At 37.9% G+C, this 26,631-nt stretch overlaps 2 protein-coding genes across 12 annotated transcripts in view; both read right to left on the bottom strand.

Moving 5' to 3' along the window:
- Positions 1–26,562, bottom strand: part of wwk (white walker) — a 60,925-nt gene extending 34,363 nt beyond the window's left edge. For 3 of the 10 annotated variants that reach the window (XR_011416791.1, XM_032437885.2, XM_032437893.2), the window contains exons 1-6: positions 25,316–26,175; positions 2,248–2,500; positions 1,733–2,103; positions 1,173–1,465; positions 953–1,108; positions 18–83 (exon numbers count right to left, since the gene is read on the bottom strand). Coding sequence is in view for 3 of the 10 variants with exons in the window: in XM_032437885.2 (XP_032293776.1) it covers positions 18–83; positions 953–1,108; positions 1,173–1,465; positions 1,733–2,103; positions 2,248–2,500; positions 25,316–25,547 (1,371 nt within the window). In the remaining 7 variants the exon portion in view is untranslated. Of the gene's footprint in view, positions 1–17; positions 84–952; positions 1,109–1,172; positions 1,466–1,732; positions 2,104–2,247; positions 2,501–25,315; positions 26,177–26,263; positions 26,425–26,496 lie in introns of those variants that run through there. The other 7 variants (XR_011416793.1, XR_011416794.1, XR_011416790.1 and 4 more) reach the window with 6 other exon arrangements.
- LOC138911296 (uncharacterized) lies at positions 8,412–10,604 on the bottom strand. 2 transcript variants are annotated; one of them, XM_070209459.1, is made up of 2 exons: positions 9,093–10,604; positions 8,412–9,015 (listed from the first exon to the last, which is right to left on the bottom strand). In XM_070209459.1, exons 1-2 carry the CDS (start codon positions 10,343–10,345, stop codon positions 8,910–8,912), a joined length of 1,359 nt encoding a protein of 452 aa, XP_070065560.1. In that variant the 5' UTR covers positions 10,346–10,604; the 3' UTR covers positions 8,412–8,909. The 2 variants fall into 2 exon arrangements, with proteins under 2 accessions (XP_070065560.1, XP_070065561.1); XM_070209460.1 differs by having other exon boundaries at positions 9,071–10,603.
- Positions 26,563–26,631: the final 69 nt, after the last annotated feature.

Below are 26,631 nucleotides of genomic sequence, written 5' to 3'. Positions count from 1 at the left end.
AAAAAATGAATAAGAACCTTGTGCAAATTATACATGCATTGGGCAATTCCTTTGTCGGGTATTTTATGATGATCCAGCCAATCCTGTGGAAAGAAAGAAATAACAAACAAACGAAAAAAGAGAACGGAAAAGAATGAAAATAATTCAATGAGGCGTGATGTATGATAAATAACGTTTTCATTTCATTTGATTTTCTGTTACTGTATTTGTGTTTGTTTATTGGCAATGCACAAAAATAAAAGCAATGGAAAACAATAAAAAACAAAAGCACAAGCGACAAAAATTGTGTGCGCATAAAAAGTCAAATACAGCAACACGAAGCAAACGGAAGCCGGGCAAATAAGTGTGTGAACGGGTGCTGTGTGTGTGTGTGGGTGTATATGGGTGTGTATAGGTAAGGACAGCTGCTTAATGTTGTGTGCGTGTGTGTGTGTGTGTGCGTGTGTATTTGTGTGCGCGTGCTCATAAAAGCGCGAAGGGCAGTAAAAACAACGCTAATGAAATGAGAAAGGATACCGTTAAGCAAATTGATAAACACGCCACCACACACACATACAAATAAACGCAATCCCTCGACACACACACACACATACACACACACACACACAAACATAGAGATTAGCAGGGTTCGGGCTTATCATAAGTGTAAAACAATATTAATTATACGCACTGTGTGATAATCGTGCAAATTGCTCGAAAGGAATATTTAATTTTTTAATACCCTTGCAATAAGAGCAGCTCTTTGGCTGTGTGTCTAGCTCTTTATGACAGACATTTATGCTATAGCACAACAGGTCGGGTATAAATAGAGCTCACGCTTTATCAAATAGACAAAATTTAAGTTGCACCAAACTAATTTTCTTGAACTATGATTTCTCTTGTTTTGCAAGGGTATTGAGTACTCGGTGAACCGAAATATATGTTCTTTTTTTTGATTGAATGGTTCACTCACCTGGAAGCGCAACATGAGAAACATCACAGCAAACACCATGCAGAGGCACAGTCCAATCACAGGAAAGCTGACCAGATAGCGAAAGGCGCGACGCTGCCAAGCGGGCGCCTCCTTTGGCTCCAGGCGACCCGTCACATTGTTCTCCTCCAGCGGGCCCTAAGAACCCAGCAAATCAATGGCTTAGTCAGGTCAAATTGTAAGATAATCGATGGCAATTTACCTTATAGAGCGGTCTGGGCGGCTCAAGCAGTTCTGGGGGCGTGGAAAGCGTGCCCCAGCGAAAGGCCAGCTCCACGGAGTAGCGTTTCCAGGCCTCCAAATACAGTGAAGCCCAGGCCACATTGAACAGCGAGAATAGCACATGGCCCATATCCTGAGCGGTTTGACCCTTGCCCCACAGTATGTAATAAAGTATGGTGCCAAAGACAGCGGGCACGCCCAAGGCGCAGGTGTAGTGGCCCAGCCAGGCAAAGTACAGTGCGACCTTAACGCCAAAATAGGCTGCTATGTCATCTGAAAAACAAAGAAACAAACAGTCAAATCAAAACCGAAGTTTAAATACCCTAATAGCATTGCGACCTAGCGATTATGTGAGAGGAATTGTGAAACAGAGCTTGGAGAAGATATTTTAGAAATCAGAACTTTCTTTCATCTAAAACCTTATCCGATTATTCCTCCCTTTTTTCTTCTATATGTTATATGATATATGTTGAATACGATTTTGCAATATGTAATGTTTAATATATCTCGAATAGAAACCAACAGGCAAGGCAGACTTACCCAGCGGCTGCGGCGCAAATATCTGCTTGACCCAGTGCGTTTGGAGCTGTGTCAGGGAGCGCGTCTCGTGCAGCGGAAAGACCTGTGTGATTAGACCCGACTCCTGCCAGGCGGCGACAATGCTCTGGCCCTCGGCGACTGTGGCCCGTCCCTGCAACGCATCAATATCGCTGCAACCGGCGCGTAGACCCTGCAGCACCTGCAACACCAGCCACTGGCGCTCCTGGGATGTGAACAATGCTGTGCTGCCCACATCGCCGCGCAGCTGCTGGAAACAGTGACTCTCGCGGGTGGTGAACTCACGCAGTGCGCCGCCCAAATCCGGACGCAGACGTTTCGGCAGACGTGCCTCTTCCGCCGCTTTGAACAGGCTGCAGAAACAAGAGTTGATTAAGATTGAGAATGATTCACTAACTTAATCAGATGAATTTAAGCACTTTGCTTAAAATATATTCATAAATAATTTTTATAAAATTTTATTTATGATGATTATCAATTATATTTCTTGGACTTACACATTAACTGGCGCGCTCACATAGAAGGCATTGCGTTTGGAGCTCTCGTGTGCCTTAACCTGAACTAACAGTCCCAGACCGGCTGGTGGCTGAGAGCGTATGCGTGCCAGTAGCCAACGTAGTGCCTCATCTGGCGCATCCTCGGGAAACTCAATGACCACATCGCATTGTGTGGGTATTTTGTTGAGCCAAAGGCGACGCGGGGTCATTAAATGGCCGGCATAGGGCACTTTGCGGCGTAGTTGGCGGGAAGCTGCAAAAGAAATTTAAATTAATTGCTAAGCACAGAATCGCAGAGCACAAACAAGAAAAGCAAGACATAAGGATACCCTGCAGAGTTTCCTAAAATAAATTCTATGCTCCATATCCTGTTTTTGGGCACACTTTAAAAAGTTTCAATCAATCATCTAGTTTATTAAATTTATTTATTATTAAGTAAATTTATTGATAACTAAGGATGGTTTAATGCAGAATTCATGTGTCACATTTGTAAAGTCTGCCATTTTACACATTTGCAAAAGTTGCAGCATATAATAAAAATATATTTTAATGCTTTATTTCCAACGAAAAACCTTGAAAAAAATTGGTTTCTATCAATATTTTTGCCTGGATTATATTGCGGTTTATTTAGACCGAACGAATGCATATTTATAGACTGCAGCAAAAAGTTATGGTAGAATTGTGTAGGTAACAATGGAAAACTGGCGGCAGTGCAAACTGCTTTTAATGCAGATAGCGCAAAAAAGCAATAAGACCATTAGATGCAAATAAAAAGCACAGCTGCAGATACGTATGCAGATACAGATACGAGGTGTGTCCCTAAAGTTGCAGAAGCAAATGCAAAGTTGCTATGAGGACTATAATTGAAATAGATTCTGTCTTGCTGCTGCAGGCATCGGGCAACTATATCAAACGAACAGCTGAAAGGCAGGAAACTCTTTTGCTTATGAGGATATCTTAACACATGCTCTCTATAAATGTGAATAGTTTTAATATCATTGAACCACAATATCATGCAAGGCTGCCAATGGAATAATCCATGGATAGTAGTAGTAGCTTTTTGGAAATGTATTTCTTGTATTATGAATTATCTATTCTTCAAGTCATATTCAGCTACTTCAAGCTGCACAATTATTTGTAAGCATCTGAGTCGTGCACAGGGCTATCTTATCTTCCTGGAGCTGTCTTTATGCATGTTTCGAGCAAATATTGTTAAAGTCGCGTTTTATTATTTATAGAAAAGCTCTCGAGCTTATGTGTCAAGAAGCGGCACATGACACACGTAGCTCAAATATGACACAAAAAGCTGCACAGCCTGCAGTTTGGCGTGTTGCATAACCACTGCAGGTACAAAAGACTAGCGAGCGGGGGGCAGGGGGGAGGGAGGAGGTCGACAGGCTAACAAACAAACAAAAAAATAAAGGTAAATAACAAACCGCAAAAATTTGCCACAACTTTTAATTAGAGAAGGTGGCAGCCCGATGCAACGAACACAACAACACGTGGCAAAAAACTTGAGACCTGCTGCAAATGCGAAAAGCAACAACAACAAAATTTGACTAATGACAGCAAAGAAAGTCAGGACATGCAAAAAACGAACCAGAAGGAACTGTGCACCTTAGACGTTGATATCTACAGCGCCATTTGGCAGATACGCGAGGTCGTAATTAATAATGAGAATAAGTCAAGGTCCGCCTGGTCCGTAGCTGATAGCTGGCTTGAAACTCGCAGCAAAAGTCAAACTCAGCTGAATTTTTGTTTATCAACAGCTTTCACTCCTCATTAAACAAATGACAAATGCAAGTGGCAACCTTTAATGGCTGCAGCCACGGTTGCCCAGGTTAATTTGGGTCAACTGGCAGCGAACTAACTTTATTGTGGTTCGTTTATTGTAATAGATGGGGGTAAGAAAGTGTAAGAAGCGTTTTGGTTCTATAGCTATAGTTAAACAGTTTCCTTTTATTTGATTTAGATATTATAGCAAATAGGAATCGATAACTATAATTTGCATATTGTTGGCCACAATTGCAACTTCAATAATTGAGCACAAGTGGGCCAACAGCTTCGCTTGAAACAGTTGCTAAAAAAAAAGTTGCTTATTCATATTCAAATTTAAACGCTTTAACCAGACCATTAAACTGACCTTTCAACTTAATCATTTTAAACTGAGAAAATAGACAAATTTTGCTGGAAAATAAATGAATTTTCATGCTTTGTCATGGACTTATTCATCATTGCCTACGAGCCTGAATCCTTTGTGTAAAGTTATCCAATTGACTGGAACAGTTAAACATGTCTACTACTGAGAACTGCTTTGTTAAGAAAGTTCTTCTGTTTTTTTTTTACAGATATATTACATAAGAATTTTTCTATATATAAGACTATATTTGCTTTTAATCTAAATGCATATTATTCAAGCATATATCTTGATCTGTTTTTTTTTTTAGTTAAGTGAAATATATCTGGGCACTTTATCAAAATATGTAGTTACTTTAGATTAATATCTGGCCTTGGCTCAATACACAGCATATTATCTAGTACTATCAAATCAACTGAACATTTTACGGAGCCGAAACGCATTGCCGTATGCTTTACTACTAAAGCCCTACATTAATCTTTCGCCCTCTGCGGGGAGAGCAGCTGCGTGTGTGTGTGTGTGTGTGTGTTTGCGTGTAATCCCTTCATTGTCTGCATTTTATGAGCAACGGGTGCGGTTCGTGTCGCCAATGAAATTGTTGTTCCCTTTAGGGATTGTAGCCAATGCGAGAAGCATATTAAAATGGCAAGCGGACATTTTGCATGTTCTTTGGGCGGGTTTATTGGCTAAAATTTGCATTGATAATTTGCTCGACGGTTGACAACACAAATTTACAGCCCATTTGCAATGCGGCCATCAACAAAATTGAACAATATTCATTGTATGTGCAGGCCGGAATTACGCATTTAAAGCTCAAATATATATATAAATATGTGTAATAGTATGATTTTCTTCGTTGATTTAACTTATGTTCGGGTTGCCTTTTTATTTTTAACAACACGTCTTCTTACTGCTAGTACTGTAGAGAGACTGCCTTCCACTTCTTCTCTGCAGCCGCTTTTCTTTATCGATATTTACTTATCGTACTGTTATAATTAACATAGATAGTGACACTATAATACCCTGGCTAGGGTTACCAATGATGCTCTTATCCTATTACAACTCGGCCATCCTGACAAAGAGAGCTCCCGATCTCTGTCTTTTATATGTGTATCTATCTTTATAACTAATGCTTATTGCCTATTTTCGCATCCAATGCTTAAAGTTTTGGCTATTCCAGATACCAACGTACGGGTTGCGAGATAATTGAAAGCCTTCTACATCCTTTAACAAGTATCTATCATTTTTTAAAATCTTTTCTATACTATAAGGCCCTTTATATCTTGGTATTAACTTTTTTGAAACTCCTGGTGTGCTATCAAAATTTTTTACCATGACATAGTCACCTATTTTATATTCTACTGATACTTTCTTCTTTTTATTAATCCGCTCTTCATTTCTGATTTGAGCTTCTTTTTGATATATTTCTCCACTCTTTCTTATATTTTCTAAATTTCTTTTATCACACGTGTTCACCTGTGTAAACTCTTCTAATTTTTCTTTTAATTCATCAACAACTTTTCCTTTCTGTTGTAATCCGAATAACATTTCGCTTGGAAATTTCTTTATGCTTTTGTGTTGTGTGTTGTTTATTGCATATTCAACATTTTCTATAATAACATCCCAATGTAAACCATTTTCTGGCTCCGCCATTTTTGCCATCATCGGACCCAAGTCTCTATTCAACCTTTCCACCTGACCATTTGCTTGCGGACAACCCGTTGCTATTTTAATATGCGTTACTCCCTCATTTTTTAAAAATTCATCAAACTCTTTTGCAGTAAAACAACTCCCTCTGTCCGATACAATGAACTTAGGTCTACTATACGCTCTGAAATAATCTTTTAATGCCTTAATCGCTTCTTTCGTACTTGTTGTCTTTGCTGTATATAGTCTAACAAATTTTGAAAATCCGTCAACCACCGCCAATATATATTTATTAGCCCTTCCTGCATTAATTGGTCCATAATGGTCTATATGGATCATCTCCCACGGTTTGTTTCCTTTCGGTATGCTATGTAATAGTCCTTCACTCTTACCCGTCTTGGGGGCGAAGGCAATGCATTTTAAACAATTCCCTATATGCTTTATTGCTTTTTCCTTAATATATGGGAACCAGTAACTCTTTCCAATGGCATCGATCATCTTATCTCTCCCAGCATGTCCCAACTCATCATGATATTTGTAAAGTACATGTTCTTCCATATCTTTTGGTACATAAAAAACTAATCTGCCATCATTTGTTTTTCTGTAAATGACCCCATTTCTCATTTCGAATAGCTTGTGCTCTTCTTTTTCTAACATCTTTCTAATATCTACCAGTTTGTCATCTTTGCTTTGGCAAATAACTAAATTGTCCTCAAAACTATTGGATTCAATAACTAAAATGTCCTCATAACATCTGCTTAACGCATCCACATGTTGCATTTGCTTGCCCGATCTATGCACTAACTCAAAATCGTAATTTTGTAGTTCTAACGCCCATCTAGCAATTCTCGGATTTAAATCTATTTTGTTAAGCGTTAAAGTTAAAGAGTTGCAATCTGTCATTATTTTAAATCGTTTTCCCTGCAGATATATACGAAATCTGCGTAATGCGTAAATGATGGCTAGCGTTTCTAACTCAAAACTATGATATTTAGACTCTACTTCGGTTGTTCTTTTAGAAAAATAAAAAATCGGGTGTAATTTCCTATCTTCTTTTTTTTGAAATAAAACAGCCCCAAATCCCACTGCGCTGGCATCACAATGTAGTTCTATTTCTTCTTTGTAATTATATATTGATAGTACTGGCGCCTCTAACAATTTATCTTTTAACATATTAAAACACTTAAACTCCTCTTCTCCAAACTTGAATTTCTTATCTTTTTTCAATAAATCATATAAGGGTTTAGCTAATATAGAAAAGTTTAAAATGAACCTCCTGAAGTAGGAGCATAACCCTAGGAAACTTTGTACTCCCTGAATTTTGTTTGGTATTGGAAAGGATTTAACCGCTTCTAACCCTTTTTCATCAGCCCTAACGCCTTTACTATCCACCACAAATCCTAAATATTTAACGCTGCTTTTAAAAAATTCACACTTATCTAATTTCAACTCTAATTTGTTTTGCACCAGTCTTATAAACACTTCCTTTAAGGTCTCCATGTGTTCCTTTATGTTTGTACTTGCTATCATAATATCATCCATGTAAACAATTACCTTATTATCTTTTATCATATCACAAAATATGTTATTAACAAATCTTTGAAATACATGTGGCGCAGTTTTTAAACCCATGGGCATCCTAAGAAATTCATATTGTCCTAAAGGGGTAACAAATGAAGTGTATTTAATAGATTGCTCATTAACAAAAACATGAAAATACCCGTTTCTTAGATCCAACTTTGAAAATACTGTTTTTCCGCATAGTCTGTCTAATAAATCGTCGATCAATGGTAGCGGGTAGTTGTCTCTACATATAATTTTGTTCAGTCTTCTAAAATCAATACATAACCTCATGTCTCCAGTTTTTTTCTTCACTAGTACTATAGGTGATGCATACTCTGAACAACTTGGCCTAATGATTCCATCTTTTAAATAGTCGTCTAATAATTCTTGCAACTTTTCTTTTTCCATATAAGATAACCGCCTAGGTGTACAATTAAATACTTTGTCGTTTTCTAATCTTATGCTTAACTCATGTCTTAATTTTGGCTGATTTGGCCTTTTCGCTTTTACATAAGTATTTTCAAATAAATTTTCAAATTCACACTTTGTGCTGTAATCAATATCTTCACTTAAAATATATATATTTTCTCTTTTGTTAGAATCTTCCCAACTTATTGTTAAGATATCCTTCTCAAAATTCTCTTCTAACACTCCCATGATTTCGCTATTCACTGGCGCTTCATTAACATGATTATTAATTTTAACTGCACTGTTTCCTATATCTTCTATAATCACTTTTTCAATCCCGGTTTGATTATAGATAATTTCATCACTAACAACTTCTTCACTATCAGGTTCGAGCTTAAGCTCTCCATAACTAACTATCTCATCACTAACAGTTTCGATCCCAATCACTTCATTTCTAACTATTTCACCACTAATTATTTTATTTCTAACTATCTCATCACTACCAACTTTATCACCAAGCGTTTCCGGACTAACAATTTTCTCACTAACTAATTCATCACTAACAGTTTCATTACTGACTATTTCCTTATTAACGATTTTATCATTTAACAATATAGTTTCATTTTGCTCGTGTTTGATATCTTCATCGTCCACTTTTTTTTGTTTTTCTTTGTAGCTTGTAGCTATGATATCATTTTTACCATTATTCTGGTGATCAACTTTATGCCCGTTCACAATTTTTAATGTTCTTAAATCAATATTTAAACCAAAAGAATCCATAAAATCTCTACCAAGCACAGCGTCATACCTCATAGACTCATTTGCCACAATTATAACATTAAAATAAACATTTATTAACTTTTTCTTCATAAAACATAAAATTTTTCCAAAATTTTTCAATTTACTTTCATTTAAACCTACATACGAATTTGCATCTGGCATACGCTTTACTTTTAATGGCACAAACTTTTCCTTTAAAAATGAAATAGGGCTGCCAGAGTCTATAAGGCATTCTGCAATTATTGATTTGTTAAATGAGTTACTAAAATGAATTCTTAAGTATCTTACATATTTGTTTTCCATATCATACTTTTTATTTGGACATCCTGCTATTAAATGATCCTTTGAGCCGCACGCATAGCAAGATCCTGCCTCCCGTTTGGGCTTTAAACAATCTTTGGCCCAATGGCCCTTAACATTGCAATTGTAGCAACGTTGTTGTTTGTCCGCCTGTGCTTCCTGTGCAGTTTGTTTCACTACATGGTTTCGTACCCGTTTAATTGGCAACTTTATAGCTGCAAACGCACGTAAAATTTGAGCCGGATTGGTAAAGCAATGCATACTAGCTTGAGTGCGCAAGTTTTCGCAAGGTATGCCTCGAATAATACCCTCCATTAACTCCTCTACATCAATGTTGATGTCCTGTGCCAATATGCTTTTTTCGCTAAAATATGTGGCGAACACCTCATCTGGTTTCCAAACCCGATCCTCGAACTTCTGTCGTAGTTCCGACTTCGAAAATCCTCCCCCGAAGGCCAAAACCAATTGATTTAGCATCTCGTCAATCGGAGCAATGATGCGCATAGGGTCTGCATGCAACCACTTCAAAGCACCGCCTTTCAATTTGCTTATACAAAGCAAGTGCTGTTGCATATCATTTAGTCTGTAGATCTTGGCCACATTGAAGAATTGCATTACCCATTTACGCACCTCACTTTCTCCAGTAAATTCTAATAAAATTTCCTTGGCTAACATCATCGCTCCAGTTTGGATGCAATTATTTAAGTTGCCTCCGACAGCGTTGCCACTTTCGTCGATCCTTCCAGCTGCCCCAGCGTTGCCCGCTGCACCAGCGTGATCAGCTGCACCAGCGTTGCCATCCGTTCCAGTGTAATCAGCTGCACCAGCGTTGCCATCCGTCGACCGTGGTCTTTCTTCAGTGTGACCATCCTCTAGCTGCAATAAATCGCCGACTTCACTTTCTTGCTCTCCCCCGTCGCTCCCGCCGATGTGCGAGTTGCGGTTCACCGTTACTTGAAATTCTTCTAGGAATTTTCGAGACGCTTCAATTTCGAGACGCATCAATTTCAGCATCTCGGCGCCATTTGCTATTTCGTCACGCTGTTGTTGCATTATGTTTTGCAACTCATTTTGAGCCTCAATTGTCTGTTCCTTGTTACGTTGAACTTCAAGTTCCTTTGCAGCATCGTCTCGGATATCCACTGGTACCTTATTTAATCTCGCCATCAGCTCAGTTTTGGTACCCTCTGTTGGCAAATTTAGTAATGCCAACCAACTTTTCAATGTCGCTATTGACACGTCATTTATATTTATATTTTCCATTTTGTTGTGTTTTTTTTTTTTTTCTGAGTCAATCCCACTTCTGATATTGTAATAGTATGATTTTCTTCGTTGATTTAACTTATGTTCGGGTTGCCTTTTTATTTTTAACAACACGTCTTCTTACTGCTAGTACTGTAGAGAGACTGCCTTCCACTTCTTCTCTGCAGCCGCTTTTCTTTATCGATATTTACTTATCGTACTGTTATAATTAACATAGATAGTGACACTATAATACCCTGGCTAGGGTTACCAATGATGCTCTTATCCTATTACATATGTACACACACACATCTATGCTTAATATATATATATATATATATATATATATATATATATACATGCGTAAATCTGTGCAGAGGCAACGTTTGCTCCGGTTTTATTTATGGAATTAATTACCGCGCTTTGGATTTTGTGATTTACATACATTTATGCTGCCCCAAATGGGCAAACTCTGCGAGCCTAATGAGTTTTAGAAATTTATAAATATTCGGCTGATGAGCTCTGGTCGCCTTCGATAAAGATTGCAATCTAACTAAATGAGTTTTATGTATAAATAGCAGCAACTAATCCAGCTGAAATGCCAGATGCCATATTATGCGAATTTTAACATAATTAGGGCTTATTTTGAATTATTTTAAGAACGATTTCAGCTTGAGTTCACTTCAGGACTTTTTAATAAGCTAAAGTTATTACTCAGCTATATACGTATATAACAGCTTCTTTCCTGATTGGCTGACTAAGCGGGACTAATAATACATTTATCAAGAAATTTGCTAAAGATATCCTATAAATCATTTATTTTCTAGCTAGTTCTCAGATCCAGCCCAGTTCGACATGAGTACTGCCTGCTAACGATATTTTCAGCTGTATGTGTATTAAAGGGAATCCATGCCAAAAACTGCACAACTTCTTATGTGGACCACAGTCAACACCAGCTACAGTTGACACTCGCACTGACATAGCTGAAAAGTGCCAGCAAATGCGTTCGTCTGTTAAATCAGCAGCAACTGGAGCTGGCAGGAGCCAGAGTAAAGCTGCCAGCTGGAAACAGTGTAAGCTGTGCAACTGTGCCCTGAATAATTAATGAAATCGGCTCTGACGCGGGCGCTTGTTGAAAGCGCATTGAGGCAGAGTCGAGCAGAGCCTTGGCTGCCTCCAGGCTCCAGGCACGAGGCACGCAAAAAGGGAGGGATGTGAGCAGCGTAATTTGTAAGCGTTGCGTAAGCCCGAAAGCCGCTGGCCACCTAGAAGCGCACCCAACCCCAGCAAGAAATGGCTCAAATTTAATCAGTTGCAGGCAACAACTAGCTTTAGCCCGTGTAATTGAGTGAGCCGAGACCGTTGCGAACATACTCGAGAGTACTGTGAAAACAGTTTATGTTTTAATTAGCCACGCGCTGATGACATTGACGAGCGACTAAACTGACGAAAGTATCTCATTAGCAATTGCGCGCTTGATTTAATTGAAATCAAATGATGAAGTTTTCATCATTATTTTGAGCGAAGGTCGTGCGACAGACAGACAGACACGAGTCATACTAACGATTGTTAGGCAAAGTAATATTTCAATCTAGCACATTTTGATATCTTCTAAAATAATCGTTTAAGAAATTATGTAAACATATTGCCATGTGGGTAGATTTACATTTAAAAAGCCCAAAACTGTTGCTAAAATTGACCTGAAGAGGACGACAATTACGATTGTTTAACCTCGTGTTAGGAAGGTAGAAAATTCAGTTGGCAAGTCAAACCAAAGACAAGCTTAAATATTTATAAACAGGGACTCTGTGAGCAGCGTTAAGCCCTTTAAATAAAACAGCTTGGACTAAGCGTAAGATTGCCTTAAATCATGCAAATCATGTTAGAGTAGAGAGCTAAAAGTTAGTTTAAGTTGAAGAACCAGCTTAAGGGCTTTTATCACATATATATTTACGTAAGTACATAAATAAGATTGTTCTTTTTAAGCTTATGAAAATCGCATGGAAAGGCTATATTTTAAAAAGAGAACGAGAGAGAACACAGAGAGGGCAACTAAAGAGAGATAACGGTTAAGAAAGAGATCGAAAAAGATTCAGTGAACAATAAACCAAAATGATTTTATTTTAAATTATTGAAAATCGCACAGAACGACGAAAAATAACTTCATATTATTCTAGCCAAGCGGCTCGACATAACAATACCCTGTACTCAATGACAGAATATACTTATAAATAATAAAATTTTCTTCACTTTTTTGGAAAGCTTTTATACTTTCAAGTACGTACATCCACATACACACACCCACACACACACACACTCCCTCCACTCACAACACATAGAGATATGTTATTCAACACTTGACATTGTCCGCCTTCACTATCGCACTCTATTCAGCCTGTGTACTGCCCCATACAAAAATGTAATTAATTTATGCTGACCGAAGCGTTAGTCCTTGTTGGTCCTTGTTCAATTTCTGCACAGCAACAAAAGCAAGCAACTTCAGACAAATAGGAAGGGACTGTTAGCAGCCACACAAAGAGGATGCCACATTAATCACTTGGCAGAGTTCAGTGCATCGATAAAAATGTGCCACAAATACCATTAAAGGACAACTATGCTGAAGTGATAGGTCACAGTCGCCGGACTCCTGTTGTCTGGACAACCGACATCAATTTGCCAAACGGCTTTATGGTGCCCGTGTGTAAAACTGGGGAAAAATAACAACAACGAAAAGACTGCAAAAGGTTGTCACGTCATCTATTTAATATTTAAAAAGAGACGAACATTAAAAGGGAAGCAGGGCAGGGTAAAAAATGAAATCAAGAAATCGCTGCGAGTTTTACAATAGGTATTGTGAGTTACTCACAAAAAGCAGAGAAATCAGAAATCAAAAGAAAAGTTAAAGTAAGAGTGGCATTATAAGTAAAAACATTTAAAGTTGTGTACTATCAAGCCAAAAGTTAAGCAAAATAATGATAAATTTGCAAAAAGAGGGTCATAATACGGAGCCAAGAATTGCAAGCCTTTCAAAATCTTAATGCTCGATAGATTTTCTGACGCAAAAACCAATATAGATAGATTGAAAACTTAAATGTTTACCAGTTCCTAGTTCAACTTGTTTTTTGTAAATTCCTTTGGTAAATTCTTTAAATAGAAAATAAACTTTATTAATCTATGTATTGTCTATATGTTTCGATCTACCTTATTTAAATTTTGAAAACTCTCTCACACTGTATTTTTTTTTATTTTGCTTTTATTAAAAAGGTTTGAATGACCTGCAGAACACTTTACAGATTACAATCTATTAACTATTTCAATTAAAGATACTCATTTTTCTGATTAAACTTTTCGATTATTTTTATTTTTCTTCTCACTTTTCATTGATTGCTTTCAACTCGAATATTTTCAATATTTTACGCTCTACTGTCGTTTGCCTTTTGACTCAATCAAACACTTGGCAATAATATTTGCTGGTTCACAGTTCCCCAAGCTTGGCCCGCATCTTCTGTGCGACCCTTTAGTGCACATATTTTATGCAAAGAATTTTTATAGCCACGCTTTTTTCACACTTTTAGCACTCTGACAACTAAAACCACTCAAAGTGTCAAAACGCCCAGCAGTTAGATAGCATACCAGCCCCTCTGAAGGGGCTCTTAGGGGCTTAAGAGGGCCGCGCGAAGGGAGGCAGGTCATCATACAAAAGAGACCATGTCGACGCCAGAACGAGTGATGTCAATTTATTGATTGGATCTGCATATATAATTGAAGCGCACAATTGAAAATCAAAGTGAAACCAAGAAGGGGGAACAAAGGGACAAATCTCTGATGCCTTATACGTTATCTATGGATGAGAAAACGGACATAAATAGAAATTGGGCTTGAAAATATTATGAAACTAAGAATTTACTCAGAAATTAATATATATATATATATTGCATCCTAAACCCTTTGGGTGTAGTTACAATGGAATGGTTGTTAACAGACAGAAGGAAAGTATATATATTCTTGATCTGCATCAGTAGTCGAGTCGATCTTGTCCTGTTTTTTTTTTAAGCACATCTCTTAGGTCTTAAAATCTAGAAATGATTTGACACTTAGCTACAGTATATACAGATCTTCAAAGAAATAATCTTCATAAACACATTAAGCAAAACCTTGTAGCAATTCCCTACCGCTTAAAGTGGATATAAAGCTGTTCAGCAGAAATGTCGCCTCGACGAGCGCTTGAAGAGCTTAATGAGCGCTGACGGCGGCAAGTTGCAAAAGTTTTTACAATAGGCAAGCGGTGTGTCCCTGTCGTGGCTCTAGGGAAAAAGACCTGTGGGTCGGGCGGCCCGTACAGGCTGTTTGCGAAAACTTTGACGACTTGCGCAAAATGCAGCAGCCCATTTCAATTTCCATAAGCGAAATTATGCAGTTGGCACAATAGCAACAACAACAACAACAAAAAAAACGGGCAAACTCTACAAGAAGCATAAAGGGAAGGCTAAAGGCGAACCAGCATGAATATTGTAAAAGCTGAATGAGGACTTTTTAGCATTGAACTTGACCCTAGAGAACAAAATTTTTTAATTAAAAAATTCCAAATGAACTTTAATTAAGTTTGGTTTTTTTCTGGTCAAAGTTTGAACAGTTTCAATATAACAAAATGCTGCGAGTAGAGATTTTTTTGGAATTATTCAAATGTTTAATAAAGACTTTGGCATATTTTATTATTTAGTTCCAGGCATAAGGCTTAAAATGTCATTTCCATTTTCATTGCAATAATAATACACTTGCATTATATATCAATGATATTATTGAACTGGTTATTTGTGAGGTGTATGAGTACTTTTATGCTGTACTGTAGCTGTTTGTACTGTTGGCTTTTTGGCCACAACAAGCGCATCAACCTGTCAAGCGACAGCTATAACAATCTAACAACTCATAACTGTCAGTTGGGATTGGGCTGCATATTTATTCACATATAAAATTGGACGAAAGACTCAATATAGCACGACTAGAAAATACCCTCTACGTAAAAAAAAGCATCTAGAAAAATTGCTGTGAGCATGAATTCAAGCGATATGTTGGGAGGAGTTGGCTTATGGTATATATATTTAATATTCCTTATTTTAGATTAATATTAAAATAATTTAATAAAAGTTTAAGCACCAGCTTTAAAAATCGACAAGTAATGCCTAACTAAATTGATTTCCGCCAGAGGAATAAGTTATTCACAATTTTGAGTCAACTCAAATTAGAAACCTTTCATCTGCCTGCCAGGCTATCCATTTTTCACACACTTTTAATGGGTACAGGGTATAAACAAACAGAGCGAAAAGCTCTTGAGTGACATGAAAAGCGCTACTTGGCGCCTCATATGGCTGTCACATTAAGTGTACGCATATTACGTATACGCACATCACGTATACGCTGCGAGGCACATGTCGCGTGTGTCTGTGTGTGTGTGTGTGTGTGTGTGTGTGTGTGTGTGGTTAAACCACAAGTTTGTGGGCATAGACGCCCACATGTCTTTCCCTGTAGGCCTTTAAACATAGTTAAACAAAATAATTATTGTTGCCAGCTCCATTTGTTGAAAGCAATTAAAATATTAAAGCCCAAGGAACGTCGTTTGCCAGAAATGTGTATTGGCTGAAAATGCCAAGGCTCGCAACAAAAATTATCCGCGGCACACACACACACACACACAGTAGGCTCTTAATGCATATCCTTGAGCCAGGATGGTTCTCACTCCCATTTTTTGTCTTATGCCTTCGTGCTGTGTCCTTTCACTAAGTGGATTTTCATTATGAATATACATGGAGCGCGATTTATTATTTAATTTGCGCGCATAATTTGTAATTATGTCTTAACATTTACCTAACCTGACGACTGCCTGAGGCTTCGCCTGGGCCAGGCCAACGCAGGCATTAGGGCTCATTAGGTTCTGAGTGTGTTCAAACAGAGATAAGATTGGAAAAAACCTTAAAAGGAAACTTGACAAATTTTCAGGGTGCGCTCAAGGCCCAAGAGTTGAGAAAATATTTATACCGGTTAACTCTATATCTTTTTATTATATCAAAAGATTCGCTTATGCGAATCCTTTTTACTCAACTCAGAAACGTTTTGGCCTTATATCGACTTCTCAATTAGCAGCACCCGAAATTTCCTGATTAATTGCTTTTACAAGCAATTGAACACAGTTTTCCTGAATTGACCTTGTTCTATTGCTCTTGTTTATGAGCGTGTAAGCGACGCCCACACAGCATTCCAGATGGGAAATCAAAGAACATGATTGATTGCCACTTTTAATGGCCAACGGAACAACAACTACAGCAACCACAACAACATGAGCAGTAATAGATATGACAGGCCGACAACAAAAAAAACTTTGTTGAGCGCATAGAAAAGTTCTGGCTCTGGCCGAAAATTGGGGCCCTGCCACAAAACTGCGAGCCGCAAATCACATTTGGGCTCATTAGAGTGGTACACGGACATGCCTCCGAACCGCAAACGACAGAAAAACCAAAACGACTGCATAATACTCTGCGCTTAACATGATTTAAGGAAATTTGTGGCAAGGAACGGGCTGTATTTGGTTCGATTTAAGGATGGATCTATGTAAAACATGGAACGTCCGTTTCAATGACAGTCACACAACTTTAAAGTCTCTTAATAGAACAGGGCAAAACGTAAATATACCCTTTCCGCAAATAACTTTGGCAGCCTCGTTTGACCAAAGCAGAGAGAAATCTGTGCGGTCACAATGCCTTAGGCAATTTGCATTTGCTATAATTTGTGGACTGTTTTTGTGGCGGCAACATTAAAGGATGTGAAGAACAGAAATAAACGTATTGATAGATAATGCTAAAGCATCCTTGAAGCATGCTTTGGAACTTGAGGTGTGTACAACATGTTAAATATGTCCATGTACACATGTAAGCACAAAGGATGAATGCGGATACTCGGATATGTGTTAAGCAGCCGAGCAAGTAAACGGGCTGGCATGGCGTTAGGGGCTAAGAATTAATAGAGAGAACACGCAACAGCAAACAGCACTTAAAGACCAAGCGCTGACATGTTGACTTAGTATATTCGTGTACACATCGGGCGCAGATACAATGGGAAAAAATCAACAAATATTTAATGTAATTGTAAACCGGCAAAATAAAAGCTAAAGTTTAAATAAAACTGTAGATTGAATATGTATTTTTATCAATTACAACAAGTTATTACAGTGCAGAGTTCCTAAAGTATTCCTCTAACAGTATTAATAGAACACATGGATTTTTGAATACATATTTATTTTCCTAATTTGCGCCCACAGTACGAGAATAACTTATGAAACTATCTGTTAATGGATTGAACAAACACTTTAAGCAAACCGAAATGAAATAATTCAACGGTTCAATATTCAGGAAAACGCACGATTTAAAAATTTGTATAATCTACGTATAGACGATATGAAATTTATCAGCGAAATGCGACAAAAATTCAATTGAATTAATGGTAAAAAAAGAAAATATATACCACGAGCAGAACGACAACGGAGCTGCCACATGGGGCGTATGATGAATGTCAAAACATTTTGCAGTGCAAAGTGGCGTCGCGTTCTGCGGGCATCGTTATGCCATATTTATGGCATGTTCAAGGCGAGTAAAAATAATCGAAGTAAATTTAATTCATAGCCGCCAAATAACCAAGACTTGTGGAAAAAACGTTGCCTACATTTGGGAGTAAAATTCAACAACGAGTTGACGCTTCATTTACTCAATGCAAACAATGTGGGAAAATCAACTTTTGGGCTAGTTTATATTTTCTATTTTTGCAAAACTAGAATCATACATTTTTATGCTAAACAGCAGCTAAACTTCGCTAATTTGAAGCATAAATAGTTGAAATTCTCTAACATTAATAATAAGAGAATAATTTGTCAAAACGGACGACCATTTACTTATGCCAAGCCTTTTAGAATGCTGACATTTATTTATTTAATAATAAAAAGTAAACTTCTTAGTGCGACTTTCATATCAGTTAACAATTCGACTCGGCAAATATCACTTGAGTTACAGGCAAATCTCGCCGACTTAAGCATATACAGAATATTCCGCACAGCACTTGGATTTCTTTAAATTATATATGCGATTCCTATGCGTTTCCTATTCGAACTGGACATTTCAGTTGTTCGCATTGATTATTCCGTTGCGGCAACTACTGTGAAATGCACTTGAGCTCAGCTTTGGGGGCGGAGGCGTGGGAAGGGAACAGAGTTGCCAACTCTTTTTGGCTGACTGCCAAGGACCAAAAATGAGGCACATGCCCAGTATTCATTTATAAATACAGACAAGCGAGTGCTTTGCTAGATTTCGACTCCTCTTTTTTTTTTTGGCAATGGTCGAGTCGGCTAGACACAGGGCCAGGTGTGGCAGCGGTTGCGGTAGCTGGAAAAACAGCTGCAAACTTCCTATGCTAGTTTTGCTTTTGTTTCCAAAATGCGATTGTCCGCCGGACATGGGCACAAAAGTACAACAATGTGAATATGCGCATGGAAAATGCAGATTGATCGCCACAGATTACCCAAGGAACGGACAACAGCAAAAAAAAAAAAAAGAAACGAACACTGCCAAAAGATGTTTCGGCTTAAGGTTGAAGTGAAACGTTTGCAACGGTCGGATTGCAGGAAAGTGTGGCATGTGCCCCAGCAGTTGCCTGCAGGAAATTGTTGCACACAGTTAACACATGAATAGTTAGCTAGCAATGAAAAATAAAGCACAAAAAGAACTGTAAACTAAAGTTATCAAAAGTAAAATGACCCTAAGAACGCGCAGCTTACACAGAAATTCAAAGGAAAATTATTTAGTTTAGTAAAAGTAAAATGGAATTTCTGTTAAGAAATAAGATATTTAGTTGAAATGAATAATGGAAAAAAGTTTTAATATACAAATAACTATCGGATGTTGCCCGGCCTTGCTCGGGATAAGACACTTGTATATATAGAAATTGGCTGTTCGAATTCTAAGAAAAAAGCTTTACCGCAGATAAATGGAATATGCAAATGCCCAGCTTTAATCTAAGCAAAGTAGTTGCTGTCACAGGACAATTCGCTTGACATTCACTTCAAATTGAATTATATGCTTCGACGGCAAATGCAACAAATGTAAAGCGAACAGCTGCTGTGCGGGTCGCATTTGTGATGGCAATCAATGAGAAATGAAAACACGAAACAGCATTGGCAGGAGCCAATCGCATTAGCAGCCAATCAAAGGTATCAGCCACACACACACACACACACACACACACACACACAAATTTACATGTGTGCATGCATTCACACACTTTTGGCATGCAGTTTAACATACGCTTAGCGGAAATTAAGCTGCTCTCAATGTCACAAGCTGCTGATTTTAATGATAATGATGTTGCTAATGATATTGCTAATGATGTTGCGCATTAGTTTGACGTCTGCAATTGAACTGGAAACAAATTTGGGCTTGGGTTTGGCTTTGGCAAAGCGTAAGCCCAGGCAACTGTTGTAATTTCAATATGTGTAGATACACCGAAAAAAATAACGCACTTCAATGAAGTTTTATATGTAAAATTAAGTGAAATTAAATAATTTTTTAGATAAGCATAAAAAACGTGAATATATGTGGAAATTTTATTTTCGTAAATACGATTTTTTTCTATTTATTTTAAACAAATTGAAACTTGTTTTGAGAGCATAGAAAATGTTGTTTGAAGTAAACAAACTGAGCTAAATTTAAGCATTTTATTTACAAATCTATAATGAGGTAAAATCACATGACTAAAACTTAATCAAACATTGTTTAACAACAATTTTGTGCAGTGTATAGTTCGTTAAAGGCGTATAACAACAATATATACACACCTGTGAGCACTTGACTGAGCACCTGGCTGTGGCAGATTGAGACCAGCCGCTCACGGCAATGAAATTTCTGATGTATCAAAAATAGAACATAAGCAAGAGACGGCAGGGCAGAAAGGTTGCCATAGCCACAGGACTAGCATTTGGCATGCTCCACAGATTCGGCTGCAATTCAGCAGCTTGACGGCATATTGAAAGCATTTGCATATCTAAAATTTATGGCGAAATTGCCAAAACTTTGCATTGACAATAGTTTGAAATTGAATTACAGCACAGTATAATGCACAAACAGTCAGCAAGAGCCTGACATTATCTCAGGCCAACTATCACAAACAAGTTCGACAAACGAATAAGAAACTACACAAAAACTTTGCTGGGCTCTAGAGTTCGGGGACCTCGCCACGTTTCAAGCTCTTATTTCTGATAAATATGTCCTAATTATACTACAATTCAATTATTCATTTTATATATAAAGTTTTATTAAATACTTAATTTTTCTCTAATTTTTAGCAGTTTTTTGCAGACGAAAACGAAAATCTCTCTCCGGCTGCGGCTGCTGTTAAACATTTGCATTTCAAAAGATTTTCCCACTCATCATTTTGCTTTGGCCAACAACATTTGTATGCAAATATTATTTCGAGTTGTGTGCTTTGGGGTTCGGTTATACGAACAATATGAATAAGCCGTAGGCATTCCTTCATTATCCCAGCCAATGTAATCGGCTTTGGTAGGACGCCGAGGCGCAGGCTGCGGGGCTTGGCATGTGTTTAAATTCATATGCAAAATATGTGAAAAGTGAAAGTCGAGAGCAAGTAGCCAAGGTCCAACAAGAAGCCAATGATTCACTTGGCGATGAATGGCTTTATTCCACAGTCAAAGGATTTATATACCTCACATATTGAATATGCTCAAAGTCGAAGCAGATGCTCATCGTCAGCATTTATTTAATAAATAAATAATTTGATTAGCTTCTAAATAGAACTTTTAGTTCCACAGAACTAGTTTAATGAACTAGTTCCACGTTGCATTGCCTGGAATTTCAAATTCAATTTTACTTTGCCAAGGACACTTTCGCTTGAGCAGCACAAAAAAATGCAAACAATGTTGACTTCTCTTTGTCTAAACTGCCTTTGTCTATATATATATATATATATATATATATATATATATATATATCTATAGGTATATGCATGTATCTGTGCTACATCGTTTTTTGTAGTGCTCTCATTTGTATCGCATATTTGTTACGTTTTTTTACGAGCCAACAGCAAATTGTTGAACACTTTCTGCAAAGGTCGATGCAAACTCTTGGACAGAAAATATATAAAGTACACTTTACACTCATATGAAGCCAAGGGGCGGTGGCATTATTTATCCATTAGCTGATGACACATTTTTGTTTTTCTTCGCAAAACTGTTTTAATGGCCTTTATCTGGCTCGTGTTTACGCAAAAGAAACGAATTTTTCTTTTGGTGAAAACAAATCTTTTTTGAAAGCGAAAATATATTTGAGTTCAAATTGTTTTCATAGTTTTTCATTTTGACTTATTTTCTCGCTTATAAAAAAAAAACACAACAAACCAAAGTAAGGTAAATCTTGCTAGTAATTATACAATTATAAAACTTATGTCAAGACATACATATATTAAAATAAAGCTAGGAAAAAGTTATAAAGTTATATATATGTGTGTGTGTGTGTGTGTGAAACAAGGCCAAGGGGTTAATAAAACAGAAGGCAATGCCAATCTATGGCCAGACCGAGGAGCCATAAAACGTCTGTGGGCGACGCCTCGATTGATAGCCAGTCGACAGAAAGGGGAGCAGCAGAAGCCGCTCCTCGTGCGGCTGACAACGAAAACAATCATCAAAAGGGCAAAAACAAACACTGAACAATGGCAACGAATCGGACAATGGGGGCCCAGATAATCAACCCGGGGGGGGCACTGTGACAGTGATGGCAAATGGAGTACATGATAATAACAGCGAAGGAGGGGGCCAGACGTATCCTTTAATGGCCGCCAGACATTATCGTGGCTAAAAAATCGATGGAGCCCTCCATTTCAATTTCTCCAGAGCCCAATTGCCAGCAAAACTTCTAATATTTCACGCCAGGCTAACGCACGCGATGCACTTGCGTTTCTCCTATTCCTAGAGCGGGGTGGGGCGCGGCGGGACGAGGGGGCAGGGTTTGCGTCAGGCGAGAAAAGTTGAAAAGTCATGGCTGTCACTTTTTGGATTTTTTTCGTAGCCCACGAAAATCTGAGCTCGCTCTCTCTCTCTCCCTCTCTCTCTCTCTCGCCAAAAACCGTTCCCAACGGTGCGTTTGCATTTGTGTCTCTTTTTAGCTATGTGTGAGCTCCAACTAGAAATGGGCGCGTGTCCAATAAGAAAATAAACTACACTTGCAGAGCACGCGCGATCGAAAATTTTTCTTTTTTTAATATAAAATCAAATATATTTTTGAAAAATTGAGTGCGCGGATAATACGCCGAATTAACCGGGCAAACACACACATTCGCACTAACACACTCACTTATGCACGTCTTATACATGTGTGTGTGTGTGTGTGTGTGTGTGTGTAAGCACGCTTACAATATCCGCAATGTTTACTCTCTGGATAAAGGCTCTCGCTAGCACGCTGATCCGGCAGCCGGCAACGCATATTACAGTTACAATTTTTTCTTTATTGCGCCCTACTCTTTCGCCCTCTCTCTCTCTCTCTCTCTCTCTCTCTCTCTCTCTCTCTCTCTCTCTATCTTTCTCTCTAACGCATTTAGCAACAGTTTATTAAATTATACAATTTATTTAATTCGATATTCTGCACACGCGCGGAGAATACGACCGATCCGTCTGCTAAAGCGCACATCTATGCTAAGTGGGCTCTCGCACTTATTCTAGTTAAGAGCACACATAAATATCAAAGCTAACGCTCTCTTATTGTTCACAATGGACGCTGGTAAAGGCTTTGAATCCAGCTCCGCCAATGAGAATAGCGCAGAGAGCATACAAATTAACTGGGTCCATGTAATCATTCACAATGCACACAAGTGGAACAAACCTAATTAGAATTTAATTATGGCCCCTTTTCTCGCTGTCTCTCTTAACTATTTATACATTCTTCTAACCATAACGCTCTTTTTATCCCTTAATGTTGTACATAAGAGAGCAAATCGTTCCAATTGAATATATTCCAACAGAGTCCAATAAGAACCGCGAGCAGTTTTCTGTACATGAGTTGCATAGAGCCAGGTTCGAGCCTTGATTAGATATCCTGGTCTATTATATTGACATCAATATCAAGTTGCCACAGAATGATTTTCAAATTAACGTTAATACTCCCCGCCTCCTCCTCCTCCTGCTCCACGCCAAGATAATTGTTATTGCTGTCAACGTAAATAATACAAAATGTGCACGCAGGAGTCGCCTCTTCTGAAAGTTGCGGCACAGGAATGCGCCACACAACCCCTTATGTTGCCGCTGAAAGGACTCTGAATTATTTATTTGCCCCATTTAATTGATTGGATCTGAACTTTTTATAACCCAGACCAGGTGCTAGCTTCAGCGACTTATCGACCCGATATACTTGTTGGTTTAATTGTTAATTAAATGTCGAAATCGAGCTGGACTAAAGCACGATTAGCTCAGTAAGAAGAAGGCCTTAATTAGATAACTTATATTAGTTTAAAGTTTAAACTTTAAATTCAAGCCAAAACCTGTTCAATTTAAATATTCCCATTGAAATGTTACCCGTTTTTAATGCTTGGCTAATTAATTTCATTAGCTTTTTTTTTTTGGGTCAAGGCTTCGCGTGCTTTGCGTGTGTTCTACATATATCCTACGAATGCGAGTCCTAATCATATTTATGACTTGGCTTTTGAGTTGCCAACTTGGGGATTGGCCATAATCTTATTGCCACAAAATCCACTGCAGAAGGCTGAAAAAAGAAAGAAGAAGAAGGCCGTCTAGCAGTGGAAACAATTGTACGGAAAACGCATTAAATGTTTACCAGGTGTTATCGAAACAAGCAAAGCCAAGTTGAAGGGCTCTAAACAAAAGTATCCGACGGGTGGATACCCTAAAACTTCTTCTATGGAAAGATATTCGATCTGTAAGGCTACTTCTCAATTTTAATGACTCTCATGTCTCTCAAGACCTAAGAAGGACACACGTTCGATTCTCTGGCTTTCAGAGGTTCTGGGAGGCCAGACGCACATGGATATATAGACTAGGAGATTGATCTCTGATCAAGAATATATATATATATATATAATTTATGATGTCGGAGAAGAAGGCAACTTCTGCCTGTTACAAACATTTGCATACATACATTATACCCCTTTTACACGTTTTCAATGTTTACAGGGTATTTAATAGAGCACACAAAATTTTACCTAAAATTCGACAGAAATACAACTCATTGCCTAATTCCACTAACAACATTTCTTACATTTTTTGCGAATGTTACATTTTTGAGAATGTGTTATGTTAGGAAGAACTCACATTTTTCACATTTGCAATAAAATGTTGGTATTGATGATTTATCAAATGTTGTTTCGATGGAAAATGGGAAAATATGGGAAAATGGGAAACAGATGCTACAACAAATAAGGTAAGCGTTAAATTTAAATGTTAATATGTCAACGACAAATGATGCTTGCTAATGGAATCGCAGAATGTAATGTTGGTAAATGTCAAAAATTGCGATAATTGACGTTTGTTCTGTAACCAAAATAGTTAACTCCTTAAGTTTTAGATACGATATGTAAATATATGTTAAAGTCTATAAAAATGTGAAAGAATCTTTGTTCAACTTTGTTTTTTTAGTGTTGTCCATCTAAACTAAGGTTCGCTAAGGACCTTTCAGATACCTTCAAGTTAAGCTCTGCGTAAACGAGTTTGTTGCGACTGACTGTCTGACTGTCAATAATAACAATAAAATCAAATAGTTTTGAATAAAAAAGAACTTTAAATTTGACAAGTCTAGCAGAGCAAGGTAAACGCTCGAGGACAACGTCACTGACATGTCCTGCAAGACGTCAGGGCCAGACGGATCGCCTCTTCGACTATTTGCAAACTAATTGGAATATATTGTTATATATTTTAGTTTTGTTTTTTTTTCTCACCATTCTCGATGGTCTCCTTGGCACAGGATATGATTTTGCCTTTGCGTCGTCGCAAATTCGATTCGAAATTGTTGTCCTCGCTGAGGTCCTCGTCCCGCTGAGCAGCAGCTCCGTCGCCGGCTGTTGTTGTTGTTGCTGTTGTTGCTGTCGTCGACTCCGGCACATCCTCCGAGGACTGGCGCTCCTCGAAGTCGCCGCCGCCGTGAATTAAACTATCAAAACTTTGGCTCATCGTGCGCCAAGAAGAAGAAAAACCAAAAAAAAAAAACCAAATATTGTTTTTCTGCTGCTTTCCTGTGGCTGTAAAATGTTTTCTTTTCTATTTGTTTTTTTCGCTCACTTTTGTTATTAGCTTTTCTTTTTTTTTATATATATAAATTTGCGTCGCGTGTTAATTAAGTGAAAACGGAAGCCTGTGAAGTATGTTCATTAATCATTGTTTGTACATTTACAGTTTTTGATTAACAGTTAGAAACGAAATTCAAACACGCAAAATAAAAGTAAAACAAGTTTCTGTTACTCTTAACTTGTGATCGAAGAAGAGAGTTTTCCCTCTCGATCAGCAAAGTCGTCCTTCGGCTAGAATAACTGTTAACTCAATCTCTTAAGAGCACAAGAGAAGAACATCTTTATGTTAAGAATATGTTGGAAAAAACTCTTTCACTCGCGTTGTTAACAGCGTACAAAAAGGAAAAGAAAACGAAAACACGCAACGCATAAAAAAAAAAATGAAAATAGAACAAAAACTCGCGCAAAATGCCAAACAGTTATCCGTTGGCTACGCCGGCTGGCTAAGTGTGGGTGGGAGGGCGAGTTAGTGTACGCGCGGGGTAAGGCTACAGTGAACGGGATCTTGCCACCCCCCCCCCCCCCCTCCCAACCAATCATCAACAGCAAGCGTAAATTTGAATGTGCGTGGACGTCAGAACTGTTACTTGTTTTGCCTACTTTGTTGCTGCTCGTCAAAGCCGCATTTGAGCAACAACAACAACAACAGTGAGTGGCACTCGAAACCGTTATTTCATAATCGCAAAGTAGCGATTTAGGTTAAGCCAATGCCACAACAACGGTAAAAACAACAACAAAATACTATTGTTGTGACTTTTTTGTGTAGCACACTTTTTAGCGCGTAACTGTATTGTTTTTTCTTAGCTGATTTATTTGTTTTATTTATCAAATACCACAAAATGTTCTAATAATTATTTAATGCGCACGCGGTTTAAAACTCGTTTGCACGCTTGAAAATGCCGTCAGAGACTGAAATGACACGCAAATGTTGAACGAAACAAATGTTCAACACGGCTGCAAAACGAAAA

The sequence above is a fragment of the Drosophila virilis genome, chromosome 4 (assembly GCF_030788295.1).
Source record: "Drosophila virilis strain 15010-1051.87 chromosome 4, Dvir_AGI_RSII-ME, whole genome shotgun sequence".
Taxonomy (NCBI): Eukaryota; Metazoa; Arthropoda; class Insecta; order Diptera; family Drosophilidae; genus Drosophila; species Drosophila virilis.
Note: the sequence above shows the minus strand (reverse complement) of the source record. Positions and strands in the feature narration are given on the sequence as shown.

Coding starts and splice junctions, on each gene's coding strand:
- LOC138911296 (XM_070209459.1), bottom strand. CDS start 10,345: ATGGAAAATATAAATATAAATGACGTGTCAATAGCGACATTGAAAAGT. Junction 9,016..9,092: donor GCAGGATGTCCAAATAAAAA/GTATGATATGGA, acceptor CAATAATTGCAG/AATGCCTTATAGACTCTGGC.